At 34.6% G+C, this 20,127-nt stretch overlaps 1 protein-coding gene across 1 annotated transcript in view; it reads left to right on the top strand.

Moving 5' to 3' along the window:
• CNTLN (centlein) overlaps positions 1-20,127 on the top strand; it is a 201,251-nt gene that overhangs the window by 131,276 nt on the left and 49,848 nt on the right. The window contains exons 14-18 of the mRNA XM_067316035.1: positions 2,001-2,092; positions 4,916-5,436; positions 8,518-8,692; positions 11,754-11,847; positions 12,518-12,738. Coding sequence (XP_067172136.1) covers positions 2,001-2,092; positions 4,916-5,436; positions 8,518-8,692; positions 11,754-11,847; positions 12,518-12,738 — 1,103 coding nt within the window. The remainder of the gene's footprint in view (positions 1-2,000; positions 2,093-4,915; positions 5,437-8,517; positions 8,693-11,753; positions 11,848-12,517; positions 12,739-20,127) is intronic.

Genomic DNA, 20,127 nt, shown 5'->3' on the forward strand with positions numbered 1-20,127 from the left:
GGACAGAGGTATAGTTATATAAGACCATCATAATTTGCTGACTGAAGATTGTGGATTTAATGACTTGTGGGTCTATTCCTTGAGGGAGAACTTGGTATTTTTTATGTAGGTGTATGATGGATAGAGCATATGTCTTGCTGAGTAGACTGATATGATGAATCTTTCTGCTGTCATAGGCAGACCCACAGTTATAGGCAGCGCTGTTTCGTTGCCTCCCTGACCAATTCCTGTGAACAATTACATAACAGTTGGGGGCGGGGGAGGAGGTTGAACAGGCCATTTATTTTGTATTCATTAGGAAGGCTTATGCATCAGTGACCTATGGCTTTCCTTTAATTTATATTGCTTCTGATTTCTATGATAATGTTGAAGATGTGCAGATTTTCCTTAGTGTCTGTTTTGCAGTAGTCTTATTTATTCTGTGGTTATAATATGTTTATTTATAGATACAGTTGTAAATTGTATTTTAATAAATCCACATAATAAATATAGCACATTGTGTGCTTTGATCAGTTTCTTGACTGTGGGAAATCATTTTTCTTTTCAGTGGTGTACAGTAAATGCTGATATAAAAGCTACAACAGGCATTCAAATGAGTGAATATTTAGAAAAAGATGAAAAGCATGTTCATATTATCTTTGTGTGTTACTTAAAGAATGCTGTAAATGTATGCAGTACCACTGTGCTGGGGGACTGTACTCTCAAATAACATGGGAACTAACATATTAATATCAAGGTAAAGGTACATATTCCCCAGATGCATAGTTTTACCTTTTTCAGCTTTTATTATCTTTAGAATAGTGTTCCATTTATTTCATGAATACAGAAGTATTAATTGGCCATGACATGTTCCAAAGACAAAAGAAAGGTCTAATTCACTCTAACAAACTTGTTAGTCACTGTTTATATCAAGAGGATTGTGAATCTACAGAGAGTAACACTGTTTTCTTTTACACTTGCTTTGTTTATAAATCAAAAGTTTTTAAGTGACCTGCAGTGTCATCTCATAGTTTGAAATGATACTTCTAAAACAGAGCTTCATCATGTAACACAGATGTTTATCCCTTAAGATTAATTCTTTTAGTTAATTGGGGGGGCAGAAGGGGGAGAAAAGTGAATATTTGGTGTTTCTAGTGTTGTGTGTTTTTGTTCTTGAACATAGCACTTCAAATTTAATAAAAAGACATTCTGAGGTTTGTAATTGCTCTTTTCTCTGAATAGTGGGTAGTTTGTGAATGCTAAGCTCTCAGTTCAAATCTGAATACAATATATTTTACTTTTGATTTACCTGATTTAGTATTACTGCTAAATCTTTTGTTAGCATCCTTTTCTATGAATAGACCAAATTTTTAACTTGTCTTCTGTGTGAGATTTTTAGTGCCTAAAGTGCATAGTGGTGCTTAGTCGTGTTCACACTCATTAGTTTTATCAATTTCTAACTGTTATGAATTCACAACAGTACAATGGAATGATTTGTGTCATTTATCTGGTGAAGTACATGATCTTTCACTTAACAAAAAAGGGGGTTTAAAGTTTTCATCCATCCTAGTTCTGTTACTGTTTGCTTTGTTCACCAATCACTCTGATCCTCCTAGCAGGGGACAAGACCTAGAGAACAAAACTTGTAGTGACTGTGTAGATAAAAAGGCAATGAATTCTGCTTTTAAGGCATAGAGGGAATAGTCTATAAAAGAATAAAAATGGGAATGAAAGTACAGCGTCTTTAACCTGCAGATCTATTGTGCCTTTGAAAAGCTTGTACTCCAAAAAAAACATACTGTGATGCTACAAAGATTCATAATTATGTGACAGAAGACTTTGAAAAGAGGTCACTCTTTAGAAACTGACCAAAAGGCTTGACAAGAAAATAGACCACAGTCTAAATAATTGAGAAAGTAAAGAATGCATTTCCTTAAGATGTCTAAGTATTGTTTTATTGAAATAGTAGCTATCACAAAATATTATTTATTCTCTGATAGAAGTGTGTTATTGTCTAATAGAGCTACTTTTTAAAATTAGTGAAGATGATGGGGTCAAGAACAGTACTCCAAAGAAGAATGCAAAAGAAATTTCGGATCAGACATTACAGAAGGTAAGATATCAACTCCAGCAAGTTAATCTGAATTTTAACATGAGTCATATATACAAGTCAGTGCTCATGAATCTAAGCCGTGATTTTCCTTTCATAATTCAAAAATATGGATTTTCAAAATTGTGTCAAAAATCAATTATAGTGCAGTAGCTGTGGATTCATCATGGGACAAACATGGTTAATGTCAGAGTAAATTAATAGTATGTTTAGAGATAAAGTGTCAAAAACTAACAAATTATCTAAATTAAGAGCAGCATATGGTTAGCATTTACCGCTTTTAAGTTCAGAAATATTCATTTCTTTTGCTGAGTATTTAACTTTACATGATATCAGGAGTTAATCTCCACGGATATTTTGCTACAAAATAGAATTGATGCATAATAGTGATAAATTTACTTATTATATTTAAATTTTAGAACAACATTGTACATTCAAACATTTTTACGTATGTGGGTTTGTCATTTTTTCACAAAATAGTACAGTATGCATTTTGTGTACTTTAGCTTAGCAAATATGATGTGTATTTAATCTTTACTGCACAACATTCTACATGTTTTACTTCCTACAGTAACAAGGTGTTCTTAACTAGTTGCTGTTTGTATAGATATTTGTATTATACACAAGTAGTTTAGTATTTTAACAGGTGTTCACTTAAGAGGGCTCACTTGTATTTTGCCATATGTTTGTTTGCTACAAAGAAAAGACATCCTTCAAACAGTGTTAGACCTTTTGTTTGTCATTTTGCTAAACAATGTTTGTGTTAATTACTTATAATTCTTTAAAGGCATGCTTAAATTGAATAAACACAAATCTATAACTTTGAATGTCAGTTTGGGTATGTCTATTTTGTATTTGTGAATTAACTTGTAGGAAGTACGGTAATTTACAACAGATGATGTGATTGCATATACTTCTAACACTTGCCATATGGTCAGGCAATGAAGGCTGTCATCTCGTTATTACTGAATGACAAACATCATGTTAAAATAATAACACACAGAATAGGAAATGCTCACATTCATTTATCTTGAGGTAGAGTGAGTAATTGAAATAATTTGAATACTACCATCTGAAATGTCACACAGTTTACACTTGGTTATCATCTATATTTCAGAACCATAATTTTGTTTGCCAGGTACTACATAATTTTTATCTCTGTGGATATACAGAGTTATGATGGTACCTTAGAGATAGGTGTAGAAGCTATTCATTGTTTGTTTCCTTCCAACTGTCATAAATGACTTTAAGTACTAGCAAATGCAAAAGGTTGCCTTAAGGAACTAAGAAATAGGAACAGAATCTCAGTTTATAAGGGTTGCTAAAAAAATGATACTGGTCTAAGTCTTTATCAACGGGGAGGAAAGTACTAACTATTATTTTAATCATGAATCTCGGTTTCACTGAAGTATTTAGCAAAATCCCTTTTCTTCCTGATTTCACCCACTAAGTTTGTGTAGCCATAAGACAACCTCTCTTCACTGTGAGAGTGCTGTGAATTTCCCTCAAGGAAGATAGCAATGGATAAGCATGCGTATTAAAGGTCTGCTGTCAAACTCCTTCACAAATGTATATGAAGAAATATGAGCAGCTCTTGCCCTAATTCTTCTCTATGTGAAGACCTCTCATTTAACTGACTCAAATCCATAGTACCCACTTTATAAATCATTCCATAAGTTTTAAAACAATTTATATGCAGTAGCAAAAAATCCTTGGAAATAAGTATAGCATTTCTTGAGAAATACTATGTTTTCACTGTCAAAGCTGGGGTGTTTTTGCATTGCTGCAAAGGGATAGGATTGGCCAGTATTGTACAAGATAAGTAATTAAAGTTGGCCTCATACATTCTCCTGTAGCTGCTTGAAAAATAGTTGTTCCTTCCCACCCCTTGAAAAATCCCAAGACCTTTTCACTTCGTGCAGTGAAAGAGTGGGAATGGAGCTGGCACAGAGACAACCAAAAATATTTCTTCAAAATGTCTAAATGATTGAGCACAGAACTCATGCTAATGGCCTTGAAAGCTCCTGGAATAATCTCACAGTGTAATTGTTTGTTTTAGGGTCTGCTAAAATTAAAATTACCTCTTATTTCTCAAAATTATGGGGTTTAGTTGTAACTTTGAGCACGTGTTCCTGAAGAACATTCAGAATCAGTTTATTGTTCATGGCCTCCAGTATGTGTAAACTGCAAGGAACATCAGAAAAAAAGCATAGTCAGCTGATGTAGGTAGAATATGCTTCTTCAGACTCTATTGGGTAAGCTTGTATAGAGGTTGTGCTGAGATGGGAAAAATTTGCCCTTTTTATGAATAGAAAAAAGATTAAGTCTTCATATTCTTTAGTTGCTGAGCTTCTGGTGTCTCTTTTTTTTTTTTTTTTTGGAAGATCAAATTAAGATTTAATTTGTGTATTTAAAACGTGAAAGAACTTGTTGATTTAGATAGCTAGGACAAAATTGTCTGTATTTCAAAATAGTCTTCCTTCTGAAAATGTTTTTTTAAATAGAATTAGTATGTATAACCAAATCAGTAATGAGCTCAAGATACATCAGGAAGGTTCATTAGCATACTTAAACTTCTATGTCACTTTGCCTGGAATTTTAACTTCTTTCACCATCTGCCCTTTGTTTAACAGCTGTATTATTGCAGTTGAAATGTATTCATCTGCACTGTGTTAGAATTATTTTTAAATTAAGGACTTTAGATTGCTTTTGTCCTTGTGCTTAATGTAATATTATTTTCATATAATAAATACATTTTAAAATGTAGTTTTGATTTTTTTTCTTTCTAATGGATAGGCTAAAATAGGCTAACTTTATTTTTGTTAGGTACATCAACTGGAAAGAAGATTCAAAGGCATTGGAGGGGAATTAAAGAAACTGAAAGAAGTAAATAAAGAGTTACTGAAGGACAAAAATGATTTGAAAGCATCTTTAAAAGTGCAAAAAGAAGATGCAGACCTGAGAGAAAGAGAGCTGGAAAAGCTGCATAAGAGAATTTGCGAAACAAAAAAAGACAAAGCAGAACTTCAGTTAGTGATTGATGAGCAGGAAAGAGAAGTTGCCTTTTTGAAGAGGCAAGTGGCAGAAGCTAACAGGTTGAGAAATGAAAATGAAGATTTGATGAGTCAAGTGCAGGAACTAAAGTGTTTGTTGGATGAAGCCAAAGCACTGGCAACCTGTGGGCAATGTAATTGCAAGATAACAGGCAGCAAGGTTAAATTAAAAACAACCAAGAAAAAGAGCTCTTTGGGACATCATGGAGCTTTTCTCAAACAGTCCATCAAGGTTATGAGTAATGTATTTGAGAACTTCAGTAAGGACGGCTGGGAGGATATGAGTGAAAGCAGGTACGGCTCTCATTAACTTAGCTCTGTAGAGGGGACACTGTGCATATGTAAAGCACTAGGAAATGGAGATTGAATTTCAACTACTGTTGATTTGGTATTCAAAAAAAATACTGTCAGATCCTTTGAAATATCTTGGGAGGTCTTGTTCTGAGCTTATTGACTGAAATTTGCATGCAAAATTAGCCACAACTGCATGAGTATTTGAATAGGTGCCAGGAAACCCAAAAGAAGGCAATGCTTGATTTCTTCCAGTGATGCTATTTTCATGCAGTCATGAGGCTTGAAATTGACAGTTTGGCAGGTTGATTTAATTTGCTGGCCCTTTGCATATTCACCACTGACAGTTAAGGATTCCCAGGCAAGCCTACTAAGTCAGTTTAGTTATCTTGTGACATGCCGACCCGGGAGGAGAAACATTTTTTCCCCTTAATTTAGTTAGATAAATTTTGAATGACCCATTTCAGCTTGCTAGCAGATGTCTACAAGCTGTTTAACATCCTTTAAATTAAGAACCATCCACGCTAATTATTTCATGTATGTTTTATGCACAGTCATTGTACTAACTTTAATTGAATGATGGTTAAAAATTAGTTCTTTAAAGGTAATTTGTACTGCATAGAATCCCAGTCATGAGTCACAAGGCCCTCAGAAAATAGCACTGGCAATTTTCATAAATGTTTAGAATTTTTGCGTCTACTTCTGTGCATCCACATGCTTGAGGAGGCAGTAGTAAGCTGCTAGGCGGATGGGTGTCACAGCTTGTTTTTCAATACTTTGCCCTAAGAGACATGAGAAGCAATTTCTCAAGCTTATATCTACCTACAAAATAGAGAAGCTGACAAAGACTAAAGAAAACTGAATCTTCTTTGCAGGCTTCACACTGAATTTTTCTGTCATATGGTGCAAATCACTTAGTTTCACTACTTCTCCCCATGCAAAATGGGGGGCTAAGAATATGGAGCTCCTGTGCAAAATACCTTGAGAGAGAAAACAGTTTTTAAGTACCAAGTAATTTATTGGTTGCTATCAGTAATATCAATTTTGTTCACTTTTCTGTTTTATTTAATATGGCAGATCTAATTTTACAGATAGGTATTTTTCTGTTTCACTTAGCTTTTTGTTTAATTTGCTGTGTTTCGCTTTTTAAGAATAAATTTAAACAAATAAGCTGTCATTTCGAGTCGAGTTCAAAATGAAGTGAAAAGTATCTGTATGGCTTCAACTGTTGTGGCTAGCCATAGACATTACTTGTGATAATTGTGCCATTTTCAGGTTAGGAAATTCTTATAATGAGAGTGAAACATTTTTGAAGGCGGTATTTCAAGGAGTCATTCTCAGCAGTTAGGAAAATTAGTTCATTTAGTTTCCTCTTCTCCTTATTCATAAATACGATTCTTTATCACTAGTAGCTGGCTCTGAGTTCCTAGGTTCAAGCCTCTCATTTTCTAGATAAAAGAAAATTCCTTGAAAGCATTCAGATGAGAGAAACATGCACATGATTAGAAATCTCTCTGTGCTACTGTAGGACCTTGAAAACATTACATTGCTTTCTGTTCTTCCTGAATCAATAAGACGTACCAATGTACCAGGACAGGTTTTGGAAAGCATAAACATGTTCCTGTTTAGCTCTCCTCTGCAGTTTGAGGCCATTTCTTTGGTTAAGGCGCCTTCACGGCTAACCTGTTGATTTTTATGATGGTGCAACGTTACTGAACTCAGTCGTGCCTTTTTAAGTGTTTTGGTTTAAAAAGTAATGAATCAAAAGTATCTTCTGTCAAGGGATTCCTCAAAGAGATTCTCACCTTCTTTGCTCTGGCTGCAAAAATGATGGTGAGTAATCATTGCTGGTATGGAACATGGGTCTGTTATAGGTAAACGCGACAAATTGACAACCACTCGGGCCAGGTTGCATAAATTCCAATTTAATAGAATAATTGAGCAAGTCACAAGTAAGCAAAACAGCGCTGGGCGGCCGGGGAGTCTCCTGCTCCACCAACGGCGCGCGCAATCCCCCGCTCACAGTCCCCTTATATGCCTGTAACTTCTGTGGTTGCGCCGGCTGTTGCTGGGGGGGGTCGGGATGAAGGCTGGGGTCTTCCTCTGCGTTGTGTGTGGTGCCCTTCAGGTCGCGCGCATACATTTCACAATGCAATATAGCTCTGCTGGCTCAGTACAGTCATTGTGGTGATAGCCGGTACTTAGCACCTAGTTTCATGGTAAAATCACTTCACGAGTTGATAGCCCGTACTTAGTGCCTAGTTTCATGGTAAAATCACTTCACGAGTTGATGTAACAAATTATCACCTATCACAGGTCCAAGGCCTGTTTTCAGAGACTGCACTGAATATCAGGAAAAAAAAAAATCTGTGAGCAAGGCAGAGAAGTCCTGGAAGTTAAGAGCACATTGCTTGTTCATCATCAGATAGCCAGTTTAAGGAAGACGTTAAAGTAGAACGTACATTTTAGGACAAGTTCCTTCAGATGTCAGGCAATTTCAATAGAAGGAATGCCAAGCTTTCAGAAGCTAGGAGATCTCCAAAGAGTGGCTAGATAGAGATTTCACTGAGGTGTAATTTGCAAGGTTGTCCCAGTCAACACCACAAATAAAGTTCAATTAAAACAAAATGTTATTCAATGAAATACTGTGCATTTGTTTATTTATTAGCACAGGTCAAAGTGAAGTAACAAGGAAACTTGGTATATATTTGCGAGCTATTCGCAGACTATAGAAGTAGTATCAAGAAGCTTTTCAAATATGTCACTTCTTGTAGACTGTAACAAAAGCTTTGTCCTTTGAAGGTAGGTAACATCTCAGAACTGCAGGCAGTGCATACTGTAACTCCGTTCAAATTTGATAAGACAGTTTGAGATTTCCCCTTTTATCGTATTTGTAAATACCTATTGAATGAGCCAAATGAATACTTCTCGGGTTTTATATTAGTTTTCTCTTAAAATAGTTCCCTTTATTCTGCTGCTTGTGGTATTTTCTGCCTGCTCACTTACTGACTGTTTGAAACTTTTAACTGTGATCACTGACTTTTAGCTTTGTTTTGTTTTGTTTTCCCAAATGTGCTGTTTTAGTGACTCTGAAATACCAACTTCTGAATGTTTGGGAACAGTGATTATGGAAACAATGGAAAACATTGATCCACTGGCAGACAGAAGTAAACAACAGGAAAAAAAGCAAGTGCAAGAAAATCAAATGTCTTGTAACCTGGCTTGTTTAAAAGGCAAAAGCCAGCGGTGTAATAAAAAGGTATATTGTAACTTGTTTTGTTCTGTTGTGCAGAGGATTGAAGTTTAATAGTTAATATGTTGACTGCTATTACCCTCTCACTGAATTTGACTCTCATTGTCATCTGAAAATAAAATCTTGTGCTTTCAGATACTTTTCAGATATAGAGTTTCATTATCATTTAAAAATTTCCTGAACAGTTTGGTTGCAAAAGTATTTGGAGGGAGTACGAGGAGTGCAAAAGTTAATTAAAAAAATAAAGCTGCTGTAAACTAGTCCTGCTGTCTCCCAATCCAAACAAAGAATGCCATAGCCACCACATTAAACTCTCTCTCAATCAGATAAGACAAAAAGAACAGGGTGACCTAGCTCATAACAAAAGAACAGCAACATCCCCTCCTCCCCTCCAGCAAAATCCTGCACTCATGAATCAAGCATCAACACTTTTCAGTTCATTTGGTGTGAGCAGAGAATTGTCCCCACCTTGGAAAGGTGCTTTTGGCTCCAGTTCTGTCCAAGAGATTTTGTCTAGAGAAAAGTGTGCTGTCAGCTTCTTTAGGGCAGTAACACCATTTACATTCATTGTCTAGGAATTGAACCCCTTGACCCACTCTTAGTATCTATATGCTGTTCTCTCACAGAACAGGGCCAGCTGATTGTTTCCCAGATCTTGAAAGGCTCCATACAATCTATAACAGATGACGCATTTTTGGAGTTGTGAAGAGTGTCTAATACACCTCCCCTGCTGTTTGCCCAAATAAATTAGTTTAAAACATGGAATTTAGAATGTAAGAAGATATTGATATTTCTCAATTTGAAAAACAGAATACTGAAACATTGTCTAATAGAATTTGCAACTAGTTTTCAAACAGCAGTAAATTATATACTGTGATATAATAAAAAGCTTGAAAACAGATTATATTTTCTTAGTCATTCTCCAAAATTTAAAAGTAAATAAAACCTCTCTGGTCTTATAAAATATTTTTTGTGTTTCCTATCTAAAGGTCTGTTCTTCTGAATAGCTGAAAAAAGGAAAGATCTGCAACCATTTGTGGGTGTAGAATAGACTGTAGGAGCAGGTGCAATAGTATATGTGAGACTAATATCGTGTGCTACTCATATTGTCTCCTTCCACTCCTCAATGAGGATATAAATGGCAGAGCATCTTGGAGACTCTAGTCTCTCTTGCCTGCTAGTACCTACATGGCCAGGCCCTCTTCAGTTTGCTTGCATTACACTGTGTGGGGATTTGGTCTGTTCTTATTGGAAAAGACAGATACAGGTATATGCTGATACATTTATATTATGTAACAGACTGGAGGATTTGCAGTATCCAAAAGAAGCATCACAAGCTGCCTTAAGCAGCTAAATATGCTTCAGTGGAAGTCCCCTGTTGCAGAAAAAGCACTTGAAAACAAGGCTTGTGGCAGGAGTGTGGAAGATGGCAATGCAAAAAGATTTAGCATTGACTGTTCTTGGCATTCCCTGTGTTGAAGCTGGCTTCACTAATGCTGTGAATAGTACCACTATTACCAAAAATCTCCAGTTCCTCCCGAGGGGGACACTCCAATTGAGGAATGGTATTCTTATATAAAGATAGGCCAGAGAAGCCCTTAAAGTGCAACCTACTAAGTCCTGAGCAACATCTAGGGTTGGAGATGAGATCATTCATGGGCACAAGGACTTCCTTAGTTTTGCACCATATGAAGTTAATACCAATATGTAGTATCAGCAGAGTTATTGGCACTGTTTCTCTTAACACTTATATTTTCTTTAGAGCTGTTACCTAGAATGGAGATCTTCTGTTAATTACAGTCATGGATGGTTTACTCATCATCATCAGAGAATGCCATTTTCTGTAATATATTATCACCATCTCAACAAAAATGGCACGGATAACCAGCATTGGTCATCCAGATATACACCTTCAGTTTTTGTAGGGTCCTCTGACCGTACTGGTAGGGAACTAGTACTGGTTTCTGTGTTTGTGTTAATGATGGAGCAAAAAACATAACTGATTAAGAGCCCTTCTCTAAGGAGACAGACCTGCAGGAGCTTGACTTCATTTATTTTTCCTTTGCTTTGATTTTAGTCTGAAGAACTCGCAGTTACGTTTCATTTTCTTCTAGCATTTCCACTTTCCCTGTTCTTCAGATTGTGTGGTGATTTTACAAACCGATAATTCTTGGCTAAGCTATCTTAGAATGTCAATACCTTGTCCCAAAAGTGCAGTTAATAGATAACCGATCACCATTAAAATTGATGGTAACTATTTTAGTTATATTTCCAGAAATATGTAATATGTTATCAACATAGAAATTAGAAACTGAAGACTTTAAAAAATAGTTGAACTGTGGAGAATTCCAGAACAGAAACATTTCAAAATACACTAGGATTTAAGAGCCAGGGAACTACTACTTTCATTTTTGGAGCCATTTTCGTTTTACAGATTACAAGCAGCATTGTTCTTAAGCCTCTGTTTCTGTCAACGGAACATTTGATAGATTCTGGGAACAGCAGATTTTTCAAAAGGAGACAGATAGTTTAAAATGCATGCAGCTGATTTTTGTTAAACTCGGTATAAACACAGAAATTATATTTGTATGTTCATATGTATATTCATTATTCTTCCAGGTAAGACTTAGTGTGTAAACTGATCTTCCTCTTTAGGAAATAATCACTATTCTGTTTTTTACTGAAATAACTTGAAAAATAGGGTATTGTAGCCCTTCAAGGAGTACACATAATCTTTTTCCTAATAATAAATTCATCCTCTATTTAAAAAGAGATGCAGACATTAATGACTGACTATTTCTCAGTTGCAGTCCTTTGGGAAGTGTTGTTTCCCAGGGTTATGATGCACCTGTGGCTGTTTGTTTCTCATACATTTGATGGGAAAGGCAGAAATTTGTACTCTTCACAGTCTGGTGTTGTAGAACTGCTTTTCAAATTATAGTTCAATAGAATTTTGTGCATTTCTGGGAGTAATTTTTGACGCTTCAGGTCAAAGTGGGAAACTTCAGAGTTTTGTGTTTGGTGTGTCATAGAAAAGCTAAGCTTCATGCTTTCATTTTTTATTTAGGGCCATTCACAAAATAAGGACCTAGAAAAGTTGCATTCCAAAAGGAAGAAGATCTACTGTCTCATAACAGCTCATCCATCAGTTCTAAATAAAGGTAGGAATATTACGTATTTTGGGCAAGTCCATAAAGATTGACAAATCATTCCTGCCTGATTTTCCAGCACATGTGCCATGATTCTGCACAAACCCAGTTATTTGTTGTTGCAGGATTTGCCTGTCAAAATTTTAAAATTTGCATGGACAAATTTTCAAATATCTAGCTTTTTATTTTAAAGTGAAATTGTTATACAAAAAGTGACTGTCAGACAACATCTTTTCACTCTGTTAAGGTATATTCTGTTTTTATTAAGTCCGGTCTGTTGAATTTGCTGACTAAAATTAGGCTTTTCCGTCCTTTTTGTTCTTGTTTGCCCTTTGTTGCAAACACAGCCACTGGACAAAATAATCTAGGTTTTGGCTTAGACCTTAAAAAAATCTGTTCACAAGACACTGAAATCTTTATTTCTGGTAACCAGCTGGAAACTTGGGCCACATTACAAATCTGTGTTGAGTTTGCAGTGCTGGTACTTAGAAAAAGAACAACACCAAGCATTTATAGATGAATTGATTTAATTTACTAGTTTGCTTACTGAGAAGTATTAATATGATATTCTACAAAAATATTTCAGAGGCTAGAACAGTGTTCTGAAGGGCCAAAATAAAATTTAAAAGTAATCCTATTCATGATGATCTGTTAGTTTAAAAACATGCCATTTTATGCTTAGTGAACAGAGAAAAAAGGAGAAATATAGTCCAGAAACCAGGCTACTCTGCTACTCTATTGCGGGAAAGAATTAAGTCATTGCAGCAGCAGATAGCTGTTCTACAGAATGAAAAAAAGACAGCAGTATCTTCTTCGAAAGAATTTAAAGAAGCCAATGAAAAACTAACAGCTCAGCTACATTTGGCTGACCAAAGACTTCAAACTTGTAAACAGACCATACAGGTAAGGTACTTTTCATTACGGTGTCTTATGATGTTCAGGTTAATTTCTGCTGTAATTCTATGGAATTATGATAAGGTTGAGGGTTTTTTTTTGTTTTGTCTCTTACCGTGTTATGATCAAAATTATGAAATGCTATATATAAGCATGTTCTATATGAGATTCTGAACCAGTTATTATCTATAAATGATAATTAAGGGAGGCTTGATTTACTATTGTATCATCCCAATTCATTAATCCTCTGAAAAAAAGTGATTTTCACACTGAAATTTTAATCGCATTCAAATGAAGGAGGAAAGTTTTACCTTCAGACTGTGGTTGGTTGAATCTCTGATAGCTTTCCTGGGAATCTGCTCAATCCACATGACCTAGCATCCATTCTTTGTGAACAGCAGCCACTTTTGGAGAAACCAACTGCCTCCAAGAGTGGAATGCTCAAGGCAACTGGAGTTTTCTTCCAAAGGTCTCTCAAACCATATCTATTTAATCCCAGCTTTCTCTGTCCAGGTGGAAAGCTAGAAAAAAAATCTGTGAAACTAGAGACCACCAAAGTATTAGGTTAACTACTCCAAAAATGCTAGCTTCCTTCTTTACCTTAGTCTTTGTCCCTATTTATTCCTTTCCTGTACTGTTTCTTTCTGTTTTCCCCCTTCATGTTGAGATATATATATATATATATATATAAAATATATATATAATATACATATATATATATATTATTTTTTGTCTCTGTGTGTGTTAATCTATATGCAGCTCCTCAGCTGGAATTCTTTTCTATTCATACTGTAGTGACTGGCCTGCCCTTTATAGAGCTGAATCAACAAACACTTTTGCAGTAAGTGTCTCCTGTTGGTCACACACACATCCTGCTTCCAGAATTATAGTGCTACAACAGATGGACTTGCTGGAAGGAGGCAGACATTAAAAAAGAAATCAAATCCCCTCCTCCTCAAAGTTCTCTGCATTTCCTTCATTGCACAGAAGGCAGAAGCAGTATCAGGAGCAGCACTTCTCACTTTCTTAGGGCTGGGGAACTGCTGATTTCTAGAGAAGGGAAAACCTCATTTCTGTTACTCATTTTGTGTAACTATATTATAAACTTAATGAATTGTTCAAAAGGAGTTTGCAAGGTCATTGGAACCAAAGGAGATCTCCCTATTTCATGAACAGTATCATAATGTAAAGTTTCATACACAGTATAAACTTCACAGACAGTTATATATGTAATTTAAGTAAAATATTCTGCTTTCTCAGACTTCTTCATGACTTGCTTTCCTAGAAGGCTAAACCTTAGGTGTTTGTAGGAAAGCAATGTGAAAACTAAAATGAAAAGGCCGATTATCACAAAACAGTGTTTAAGAAAAAAAAGACAAAAAAGGCAATATTTATATCAAGATAGTTGCTGCTATAATATAAAAGACTGACTCAAAAGTAAAATACTATGGTCTCAAAACTAAACCAGTTTTCTTTCACTCATTTTTTTCTGAAAAGTAAAAAGAAAAAAAAAGATTGTTTAGTCACTGGTCTATTTAAAGGGTGGTGCATTCTAAGCAAAAATAAATAAATGGTGTTGCAGGTACTCAAGGAAAAATCTGTATTAGGCATGCACATTTTTTTCCTTCTCAGCAACCAATTCAAATTCCCTTTCTTACAACTAATTACTCTTCAGGTGCCATACTAGTGCTACCAAGTGGGAAATTTTAAGCAGAGGCTTGGGCTACTTGCCAAGTGAAAATTAAGGAGGGAAAGAACCTCCACAGTCACTGCAGGGTACATGCACATTTTAGAGGGAGAACCATGGCTCAGAAAGATCAAATCACTGTAAAGCGCACTTTTTTTTTTTTAGTGTTATAAGAAATATTAACTAGAAGGGAAGTTTTAAGATATTGCAAGGGAAACGACATTTTAAAAAACATTTTTTTCACTAGCAAGAGTATCACTATGTTCTCATTGTTTCCTCTCAATGCTTCTGTTACTTTAGATTCTGGAATTTTCTTGCATGGATAGGGGAAAAAACAAGGGAAAAAAACATGGAAAAGTAGAAGATTGAGACAATATCTAGATTCAGGGAGAATGAAGCTCTTTAACAGTGTCAACTTCATGAACACCAAAATATAAACTTACATATGTAATCATAATGGTCCTGAGTAGTCTTATATTAAGAACAAATTCACAGTGCTGGGCTAAGTTACGTGTGGTTTTCTAGCAACTGTGAAACAGTAACATCATGGGCTTGGACAACACAGTTGTATTGCCTGAATTTAGATAAAGAAATAAATCCTTCAGCAGAGAAGGGCAGATATTTGCACAGTCAGTCCTTCATTATAATCCCCAAGGAATCTAATGCTAGAAGATCGACTCTGTATTTGAGATTTAAATCTTCCAGATGTTCATTTTGAACCAGACTTTACAGTTCATGCAAACTAAGGATTGGCTGGCATCTGTTGATTTTTCAAATTATATATACCTATATATTTTCATGTGTTTTTATTGAAGATTCAGCTATATGTATATGCATATATGTATATGTCTGTCATATATATGTATCTGTATGTATATATTTGTCTGCCCAATGTAGGAATTAGGAATGCTGGATTTTAAGTTCTTTTTCTGTGGTCTTTATAAACTCATTGTAGAAATGTAGATTTCTTGCTTTATTTTGTTCCTGCAAAAGCAATTCTGTGCATATTTTTGCAAAATGACTGTAAAGTGACTGCACATGTGAGAATCAAAGCTTACATTCTCCAAGGATTCACATCAACACTGAGTCAAGACCGTCTGTTCAGAAGTACAGTAGTTACATTTTGCAATCAGTGTGTAGAAATCACAGCTGGAGTTGATACTTAATGTAGAAGCGAAGGGATTTAGTATTTCCGTAGTTTCTTAGAAAAATGTCAGACAGCAATTTATTGAAAAAATTCAGGAAAACTTTTTTCTAAGATTTATTCCCCCCTTTACTAATTTCTATCACTGGGTGGCTGCTCGTAGGAGTGTATTTATTGCGTTTGGCCGAGTAATGATAATTAGTTTTGTGCAGTAGGTACTGTTCTTGTTGCAAAAGTTCAGATAAAGTATACTGAATACAGAAGAAATATATTGAATAAAAAAAGAAAATGATATTGCAGTTTAAGACAGTAGTGTTTATCTTTTTAATGCCATGTTCACTTATAAGTCCGCTGCTCAAAAGTACCATAGGATCTTTTGCATCAGTTCTTCAGTGTTTCTAATGCGATGCCACAGGAAGAGCTGCATTTCTTAACAGATCTCATTAGGAATCTGCAGCGTACTGTTTGTGAAGTGCCTATGTAAAGTCTGCCTCAGCAGGAAACCTGGATCTCAGAGAATGGGAATAAACCAACCAGTCAACTACAAACAGATCCTTCAGAGAGGATAATGTGAAGGTTTAAATAAAGTTTTTCAGATGCAAATTTGCAAATTTTTGTGCAAATTTGTAACTAGTTTTTTGTTGCGTTGGGGAGTGGATCTTTTTTTTTAAGCTGCTGCACAGTGTAGCTGTTGCTCAGCCTAGGGATTTTCTGTGATAGCATTTATAGAATTTTAGAAATGTCTCCAAACTTTACTTTAACCATTCAGTTTTCTGTTTTCTTTGCTTTTTAGAGGAACTTTTTTTCCTGGGCTCTTGCTGTGCCTTTTAAATAAAGTTTGCTCTCAAAGGTATGTTGATTTGGTGGATTATCTCAAGCATAGGAAGGGGTAAGCATAAAAAGGAAAACAGAAAATGGCTACAGAAGGCCTCTTATTCTTTAAAGAGTTTGTCTGTGTTTTTAACTTTCTCCACGTATTCTTTTGGCTATTTTAAACTGCCCAATCTATCAGAAAACAGCTTAGAATTCAGGGCTGCATCTGCAAATTCAGCCCCAGAGCTTTGCTGCTCTTATGGTACCCAGATATGAATATCACAATCAATTTAGCAATATTTGATTTCAGGGAAGCAAAGAGACTGATGATGAATTCATATGCATTGTAAATTATTGACTCTAACAGTGTCATTTACACCAAGATCTCACTTTGACTCTGGTTTTCATAAAGAGATTTTTAAATATTTATACCTTTCCATTAAATTATTTTAAAGATGTATTGCTGTTTGCATGACATTTTTTCATGTTTGTGTTTGTCTTAAAGGATATTTGAGGAATATTCTTGAAACTATAAACTACAAATTGGTTTTAATTCTGCTGCAGTAGGTAAAAAATGCTTTTGGAACTTCTTGTTCAGTTTTGTCTTAAGGAAATGTGTAAGCGCTTTCTTAATTTTTTTTTTTTTTTTTTTGGAATCATTGTCCAGTTAGATGTTGTTTTGTCCCAAATCGCTTTTACATATATCCTGGTTATATCTTTTTGTATCTTACTGCACAGAAATCTATGAACGCTCTGAAACATTTCAGCTTTTCTTTATTAAGTTCACAAGGAAACCTAAGCCTTCAGTGTCATCTTTTCTAAATTATGTAGTTTTTTTTTTTCCACAGTAACATAAAAAGATGTTTTTCATGATGGCTATCAGATGGAAATAATCATACATACAGAATATGAGGATGATAAAATTTAATAAAATATTTTAGAAGAATTAAAATTCTGAAGACCTAAAATTAAGTATAAATAGTAAATTTATTACGTAAGAAAGTACTACTATTTAGGGGTATATACAGGAATTCTGATTTCTATATGTAAAAATAGTAGTAAAATAGTGTTGCTGTAATGACCTCCCATTATAATACATGCAGAAAGAAATCAGTAAAAATTATTTGTGTTTCTGTCCTTCTCGACAATTCCCCTTTTCATTCTTATAGAGCAAACTTAAGTCTGGAATGTCTTAGTTATATCCATCATAAAAATCAAAATAAATAATAAAAAAGCTAAATATATCCTATTTAACACCTAAGTCAAATCTCAATGCAAAATCATTTTTGCAACCATCCACCTTTGGCACACAGTGGAAATCACGGAATTCTATCAAACTGCTTCCATAAACAGAAGGAGAAATGCCTTTTTCCCCTTCCCCACCCCTCCCCCACCTTTTTAAATATACAGATTATCCTTTCCTAACTGCTTAGAATAACAGTAATCTTTTTTAATTTGCAGGAACTGTAATGTTTGGGCACAACAGTTAAAATAAAGATTTTTTGAAAAATATTTTAAAATAAAAAAAAAATTCTATTCTACTTTAATTAAAAATAGAGCAGAATTGAAAATGTAAACCAAAAGGGATAAAACTGTGATAACATACTGATGATGAAATACTGCCTGACCTTTCCTGAGTTTACAAGTACAGTCTAAGATGGCAGAGGTTTGACTAATAATTGAACTAAACTGTGTACCAGTATGAGACTGAAGTCTTCTCAAAACTGGTTTGAATGTAAATGCCATGTTTTTCTTCTCATATTGAATGCATGTCTAGATGGACCTCTTTGCAAGCACGGTAGATAATTGAAAGTTCAAACCACACCCTCGCTTGATGTATTCTTGAGAGAAGGCCATCCTTCCTGAACTAGCCACTATGTTCCAGACTTAAACAACAGCATTAGCAATAGGTTGGAAAAAAATTATCTGTAATGTATTTCAAACTTCAATTTTATGGTATTTAAGTTCAAAATCTGGAGCCTATGTGTAATTTTTGAGGGCGTTGAATTGACAATATTGAGAAGGAAAGATTATGATGCATCGTAAATTAGTGAGATTTGGTTTTATCGGAGTTTTGCTGAGCCTAATAAATTGAAAATCAGACAAGGATCTCAGACTTACGAAGGATGGAAATGAGGATAGACAATATTCTGTGATTCTGTGAGACTAGAATTCACCTCTTTCAATTCCCAGTCCAAAATTCTGCCTAGAGTGAATCGTGATAAGCAAGTTAAATACTTTTGTTCAAACTTTCTATTATTAAATGTGGAAATCTCTATGCAATTTTTCCTCTGATAAACTACTGATTCAGCATTACTGCTGACATAAAACATTTCTCAAATTTCAATTTTTTACTCTGTTAGAGAAGTTGATTTTGAACATAAAATGAAGAATTGCTAAATGGCAAACATGAAAGTAACTGTCCTTTTAAAATGTGTGTACTCAAAAAAAAAATCATAGCTATTCTTATAGTCTACTGCACTGAAAACTTACCACATTCTTAAGTCAGTTCCTATAATAGAAGTACACTGTGAAATGTATTTATCATGAAACCATGCTTTCATTACAAAATAAAAATAAAGCAAAATACCTTTTACATTTCTATTGATCTCTAAAGAAAAATTACAATAGACATGTTGAATTATTGATGAACAATAGCTGAAGTACATTGCATGTAGGAAATGAATCTCATTCATAAATTAAAGAGAACAGTTGGCAAGAACTAGAACTATGAGAGCTCTATTATATTCATGTCAGAATGAACTAAGTTGGAGACTGGATAAATTCTAGATAAATATATTGTGAAGAAAAAATTGTTGGTACTGCATGGAGATCATAGAGTATATTTCCAACTAATATGATGTATTATTTATGTTATCACAGCATGTAGAAATCCTAGAAAGTATACCTGTACATTAAATGAAAAAAAAACCCCACTGTTTATCACAAGGATTGGTGTGTTCTTGTAAGGTTATAAATAGTGATAGTATGTATATATGTAAGTGTATCTGATAGTACAGCAATAGAATATACTTTTATGTGCATTACAGTAAACACTGAAAGATCTGATCTATAATTTTAGTCTATGGATTTCATGTGATATGTAGCTTATTTTTCTTCACCTTCCCCATGATTTGACTAATCAACTTTCCTTGTTCAGTGAATCTTATCTTATTATTAGACAAAAAACTAGAAGTCATTTGCATTTCTTTTTCCACATTTTCCTCAGTTGGATACCATTTGGGACCTAGACAAAGCTCAAGTAACTGTGCCTATAATAGGATTTCCTTTTGTCCCCTCTTTGTTGCTAAATTCTTCTTGTGAGTGATATTTGATGGAAAGATTTCACTGTTTAACCCCAATTACATGTACCTCCTCTTTGCTTTACAATGTACTTCTTAGTACACTTCTTAGCTCTGTTCTTAACACCTGCCAAATATTTCCATCCTTTCTCTAGGAAGCTTTAAAGTTAACATGTTAAGTCTAAGAAGACTCTTAGCATCACTCTAAAAATTGTCAATTTTAATACTTTGCAATTTTGTAAGCTCTTTGTGCCTTCTTAGAAGTATTTTTAGTTTAGATTCAGTTAAGGCAAAGACAATTGCCTATGCTGTTAACTTTAGAAAAATGATGAAAAGAATACAAATTCTTAATCTTGGATTTTTTAATGTAAAAAGATGTAAATATTAGTTTTCTATTTGGACTAAAAAGTCAAATCTAACTTCTGTCTGAGATGCTGGAAGAGGAAAAAAAA

Source organism: Apteryx mantelli, chromosome Z (assembly GCF_036417845.1).
Source record: "Apteryx mantelli isolate bAptMan1 chromosome Z, bAptMan1.hap1, whole genome shotgun sequence".
Classification (NCBI taxonomy): Eukaryota; Metazoa; Chordata; class Aves; order Apterygiformes; family Apterygidae; genus Apteryx; species Apteryx mantelli.